Source organism: Vombatus ursinus, unplaced genomic scaffold (assembly GCF_900497805.2).
Source record: "Vombatus ursinus unplaced genomic scaffold, bare-nosed wombat genome assembly UNPS02009205.1, whole genome shotgun sequence".
Lineage (NCBI taxonomy): Eukaryota > Metazoa > Chordata > Mammalia > Diprotodontia > Vombatidae > Vombatus > Vombatus ursinus.
This window is the reverse complement of record NW_020948983.1, coordinates 51,541,167-51,547,163: the sequence shown is the minus strand read 5'-3', so window position 1 is coordinate 51,547,163 and position 5,997 is coordinate 51,541,167. Positions and strand designations below refer to the sequence as shown.

The window sequence follows — 5,997 nt, the reverse complement described above, 5'->3', positions numbered from 1 at the left end:
TCCACTCTTTGTGACCCCATGGACCATAGGATGCCAGGCTCCTGTCTTCTCATTATATGGCCAAAAGTATTTAAGCTTCAGTTTCAGTATTTGACCTTCCAGTGAATAACCTGAACTAATTTCTTCAAGTATTATTAGCTATTTATGCATTTGTTCCATGTTTATTCTTTATTACTCCATGTATGTCCTCTTCATTTCCAATCTTGTCAAGTTTGGATAATGAATCCCCAAAAGTCAGGGATCATATCCATGTGGCTTATTCTCTTCAGTGTCTAGCACAGTACCATGTGCCAAATAAGTGCTTTCTTAATAATAACAACTATTATTATTATTATTACAGCTTGCATTTATATAGTCCTTTAAGCTTGCAAGGTTCTTTAGCACAATATCTCATTTTATGTTCAACAACCATGTGAATTAGTTGTTATTGTTAGCATTTCACAGATAAAGAAACTGAGACCCAGAGGTCAGGTAACTTACCCAGGTTAGTGCCAGTCAAGAGTTGACCCTGTCTTCTTGAGTCCAAATCTGGTACTCTATTCAAAATGTCCTGATGATTATATGCTGTTAACATATTTAAGCAAATCATTAAGTTGGCAATGACTGTGATCCCATGACTGTTTGTAGGCTACTTAAGAGTGAGAACTATTTTCCATTTTAGAGTTAGATCCCTGGTACCTGGCCTGTGCGTATCAGGTAAGTCATAAGTTCCTCTTGGAACTTAGCCACCCAGATAGAGCTCAGGTCAGTTTAGAGGGAAGTGTCCTTGAGTAGCTTGTTTGAAATGCAATATTCTGAAACTGTGAAATGCATAGAAAAGGTTAAAGGACACCAGAAAATTCTGAAAGAGTTAGAGTTTGTGAAATAACTAAGTCACTGAATTGTTGCTAATCTTCCTCTTCTAGTAAAGCCACAGGTATTATTTATGTTCCTGTCTTGCCTCCAGTGTGATTTAAGAATAGAAGGAGTAAAACCTTTAAATTCTCCTCTAGTTATGGCTTTGCCTGTGACGGTTAGGTTTGTTCCAACTGCTAAATCATTTTAGTTCCGATATTTTTTCTCTTTTATAGACTAAAAAGAACGTTGCACATTAGTGGGCTGGAACAAGAAATAGCCATACATTTATTATATAGCATGGGCAGCTAGGTGACACAGTGGACAGAGTGCCAGGCCTGGAGTCTGGAGGACCTGGGTTCACACAGTTAGTAAGTATCTAACCCTGGGCAATCCTGTTTGCCTCAGTTTCCTCTTCTATAAAATGAGCTGATGAAGGAAATGGCAAATCACTCCAATATCTTTGCTAAGAAAACCCCAAATGGGATCATGAAAAGTTGGATGCAATTAAAATGACTCAACAACTATATGACATGAGTTAGTGATCATATGTCAGTCATTAAAGGAAACTAGTGACTTCTCTAGATCAAGATTAATGTGACATGATCTAAAACCTGGTTAATGACAGGAGACACTCTTTAGTTTCTCCACTCCCATAGCTGACAAAAATCTCCCCAATATACAGGCATAATTATGTTGCTTACCCTGAACATGTCACTCCTCTACTCAAAAGACTTCAGTAACTCTCTATTGCTTGATAAAATCTTTAGTTTTTAGAAGGGTTCTTAGAGGGTATTGAGTCCAGTCCTCTCATTTTAAAGATGAAGAAACTAAAGCTTGGAGAGATTAAATGACTTGCGCAAGGTCACACAGGTAGAAAGAGCTAAGATTTGACCTCTGGTACTTTGAAATCCAATGCTCTTTCTTTTATACCAAGATATCTTCCCACAAGTGTCTTACCCTGGCATCTAGGGCCTTCTACAATCTGGCTCTGTCCTATTTTTTGGCCTTATTTCCCTCTTTACCTCTTCCTCTATGTATTAGCTAATCTGGATTGCTTGTTCACTAATTCCTTACATTCCTACCAGCTGTTCCCCATGCCTCAACAGCATTCTCTCCACATTTCTACCCACTAAAATTTTTCCTTTCTTTTCAAGGCCTAGTTCAGGTGTCACTTCTGGAATAAAGTCTCCAAATCCCAGTAGATGAAAGTGATCTCTCCCTCCTCATAAGCATTATAAGATTGTAGCACTTTGTTAAGATTCTTTATCTTCAGACTCATTTTTATATGTGTTATCCTGCCTCCTCCCTGCAGTAGTTAATAATCCTAAAAGTGGAACTGTTATTCTTCATCATCTTATCCTCAGGGCTTACTTAACACAGTGTCTAGTATGAAATTGGTGCATCCTCAAGAGGCATCGACTTCCCTTTTACTAAAGGTCTGCAAACAAAGGTTGTATGACCATTTCTTGGGGATATTGTAGAAGAGAGTTTCAGTTTTAATGTATTATACTAGATAGTCTCCGAGGTCCTTTCAAATTCTGAGTGCCCAAGCTACCAGTATCCACATGAAAAAATACTCCAAATCACTAATAGAGAAATGCAAAATAAAGCAACTCTAAGGTTCTATCTCATACCCAATAGATTAGCAAAATTGACCAAAAAAAAAAAAAAGAAAATGACAAACATTTGAGAGGCTGTGGGAAAACAGGCACATGGATGCACTGTTGGTAGAGCTGTGAATGGGTCCAACGATTCTAGAAGCAATTTGGAATCAGGCCAAAAGGTCATTAAGCCATGCTTGCCCTTCTACCAGCAGTGAATATTACTAGTAGTCCATTAGCCCTAAAAAGATCAAAGAAAGAGGAAAAGGTCCATATATACAAAAATATTTATAGTAGCTCTTTTTGTAGTGGCAAAGAACTGGAAACTGAGGTGGTAGCCATTAATTGTCAGAGGACTGAACAAATTATGGTTATATTAATGTAATGGAATACTATTGTTGTATAAGAAATGATAAAGGGGGTGGTTTCAGAGAAGCCTGGGAAGATTTATATGTAATGATGTAAAGTAAGCAGAACAAGAACAATTTATGCTATAATAATATTGTAAAGAGGAACAATTCTGAGAGACCCAAGAGCTCTGATCAAAGAGATGATCAACTATGATTCCAATAGACCAGGGAAGAATCCTACCCCCCAGGGGCAGCTAGGTGGCGCAATGGATCGGCCCTGAAGTCAGGAGGAGCTGAGTTCAAATGTGGCCTCAGACCAAACACTTGACACTTACTAGCTGTGTGACCCTGGGCAAGTCACTTAACCCCAATTGCCTTAAAAAAAAAAAGGAAAGAATCCTGCCCACCTTCATGGAAATGAGGTGTTGGACTAATATGCAGAATAAGGGGCCACATGGGAATTTGTTTTGCTTGATTATGCTTATTGATGTAAGGGTTCCTTCCTGCCTGCCTTTGCTCTTTTCTTTCCTTCTTTCTTCTTTATTTATTTTTTTTCAGTGGGTAGGGGGGTAGTGGGAGAGGAAAATGCTTTTGGTAACTGAAAAAAAATTTTAAGTTATTTTTAAAATTCTGAGGTTGATGATTCTGCTCAATGATGTTTGTATTAGGGAGGGTGGAGGGAAGCTGGCTTTGACAGTTACTGGAATAAACTGTAATCAATTTCTGGGTCTCAGGGGTTGCACTATAGCACAATTGGGCGTGTAATTTTATCTGAAGCATAAAGAGAACTCTGTCCATTTCCTATTTCCTTGCTCCGCCTCGCTCTCTCCATATGCCAGGAAATTTGCTAGGGCGTGTCTCCCCCTTTCCAAGGACGGTGGGGAATTCAGCAACTACTAATTATTCCTAATCTGTGACTGGAAAAGCTATCCTTTTAAAACAACTTTGAAGTTTTAAAACTCTTCCGGGATAAAAGTACAGCTCTTTTCCCAAAGCAGTCCAGAGACGGCTGCTAGTCAACTGCCAAGAATTTGCACCTCAGGGGCCTAGAGAGCATTACCATCCTCAGCTGGCCTCCCTGGTGAGGTAAGAGGCGGAGTTGGCCAGCTTTTTTCCTGCTGAATCCGCTCATCCATGGTCTCCATTGGGTAAGGCCCTTTGGGGCCAGGATATAAGAGAGCGGATCAGTCGTCCCTCACTCCAGTGCTGAAGCAAAAGTCCCAAGTCGCAGCGTCTTAAAACGGACCAGTGAGTAGCAGTTCAGTAGTCAAAGCTACAGGTGACTTAAGGAAGGGAGGAAACACTGAGTTTTAAAAGGTAACCAGTGCAATATTGAGAAAGTATTTATCTGAGCATGTGGGGGGGGCGGAATACACACATATATTTGTTTCTGAGTGTGTCTGCTCAGAGACAGTGGGTTCAGGAGTTTATGTTAGTCGAATGGAACAGTGGGGGAAGGGGACGCAATTGTCTATCTCTGGTGAAGGAAGCTCACACCACATCTCTTTCTTCAATAGGAATATTTCCAACCTCCCCTCCCTGCCTCAGAGCCGGGGAAATGCGATTTTTAGAGAAACTACGCGACTCCACGGGAGTGAGCACGGCCCTGGAGCCCGAGAAGGCAGCGGTGGATCTCGCGTCCAAGAGCCCGGCACTGTCTCCGTTCTGCAATGTGCTCACTCCGGGACGCATCCCGGCTTTCTGCATCCCACCCCGGCTACCTTCCCACGCCGTTCCTGCTTTCCAGCCTCTTGGCGCCTCTACCTCCACTCCTCGACGTTGTACTGTGGAACCTGACATGTGGTCTCACAGTCAGAACTCAAGCAGCAGCACTGGGGAGGAGGCGCTGCGGCCAGTGCTTGTGGGAGCCAGGGAGGACCCGGACCTCACCGACTGGGACCCGCGCTCGCAGGCTGCCCTCTCGCTGCCGCACCTGCCGCGCCGGCCGACCTCGTACGGCTTCTGCGCGCTGCTGGAGAGCCCGAATACCCGCCGCAAGGAATCCCTTTTCCTCGGGGGCTCTGCAGCCGCTGCCGCCCTTGTCCTGCAGTCCCCGCGGCCTCGGGCTCACACCTACTGCGGTAGAGGCGGCACTAACGCTTCCTATAACCCACGAGGGCTGAGGGGCACCCCAGACGGCCCCGACACCACCTCCTCCTCCTCTGCCAGCTCGTCCCCCTGTGCTTCCCCGCGGCCCCGGGACGCTCCCAACAAGCGCTCCCGGAGCCGTCCGCGCTACCGCCGCCTCCTCCTCCGGGCCCCCGACGCGCTCTTTGGCCGGGCGCTGCGAGCTAGTGGGAGCCGCGTTCTGGCCCGGGCCCGCTCAGTCTCTAGCGCTGAAGATGACGACGAGGACTATGATGCCGTCCGGGACGCAGGTCGCGTCACCCTGCCAGCCACCTGCCAGCCCGGCTCTGCTCGGGCACGGGCTCCATCCCCAACCCCGTCCCCGTCCCTGTCCCCGTGCCCTCTGGGCTCACAGCAGGAGCGCCTGGAGGTCGAGAGCACCGTGACCCTGGACCACGACGGCGGCGCCCTGCACTTGGCCACCGAGTACTGTCCGGTGTCCCGGCGGCTGCGCATCCGCCTGCTCAGAGCCGAGGGTCTCTACAGCCGCACCGCCGAGCCGGGGGCCATCGGCTGCAGAGTCAGCTTCACCTTGGTACCTCCCGGCAAGACGCGCAAGCAGCGCAGCGCCGTGGTCCGTCGGAGCCGAAATCCAGTCTTTAACGAAGACTTCTTTTTCGACGGATTGTCGGAGGACGACCTGCGGCGCACGGCCGTGAGGGTCAAGGCCGAGAACAAGGGCCGGGGCCTGGACAGGGACCGTTTGCTGGGCCAGGGAGAGTTGGAGCTGAGGTCCATACTTCTCTGACAGTGGCCCAGTTTCACTCCTCCATTCCTGGTGCTTTCTGTTAACCCCAGGAGGCCCGGGCCTTGGCAGCTATTTTGTAAAAAGAAATAAAGTTTTATTTATTTTTACCCAAATATTTGTTTTTTCTAATTTAGAATTTAACTGTTAGAAACATGTCTCAAAATGGGCTTTCATGTTAAAGGAAACAAAAGTAATTAAACTGATTTCTACTAAAATAACCAATTCATAGCATTCTGATTCATTTTTAATATCCAAACAGGAAAGGACTGGTTTTGCGAGGAGTGCTGGGCAGTGGAGGGGAACAGTGTTCCCTGTCTCTAGATAATGACCTCCC

At 46.0% G+C, this 5,997-nt stretch overlaps 1 protein-coding gene across 2 annotated transcripts; it reads left to right on the top strand.

The window, feature by feature from the left end:
* Positions 1 to 3,791: 3,791 nt before the first annotated feature.
* Positions 3,792 to 5,776, top strand: LOC114035731 (C2 calcium-dependent domain-containing protein 4A-like). Of its 2 annotated transcripts, none has more exons than XM_027852067.1 (2): positions 3,792 to 4,036; positions 4,306 to 5,776. In XM_027852067.1, the coding sequence occupies exon 2, from the start codon at positions 4,347 to 4,349 to the stop codon at positions 5,661 to 5,663; it is 1,317 nt and encodes a 438-aa protein (XP_027707868.1). In that variant the 5' UTR covers positions 3,792 to 4,036; positions 4,306 to 4,346; the 3' UTR covers positions 5,664 to 5,776. The 2 variants fall into 2 exon arrangements, with proteins under 2 accessions (XP_027707868.1, XP_027707867.1); XM_027852066.1 differs by having other exon boundaries at positions 3,792 to 4,105.
* The last annotated feature ends 221 nt before the right edge of the window (positions 5,777 to 5,997 follow it).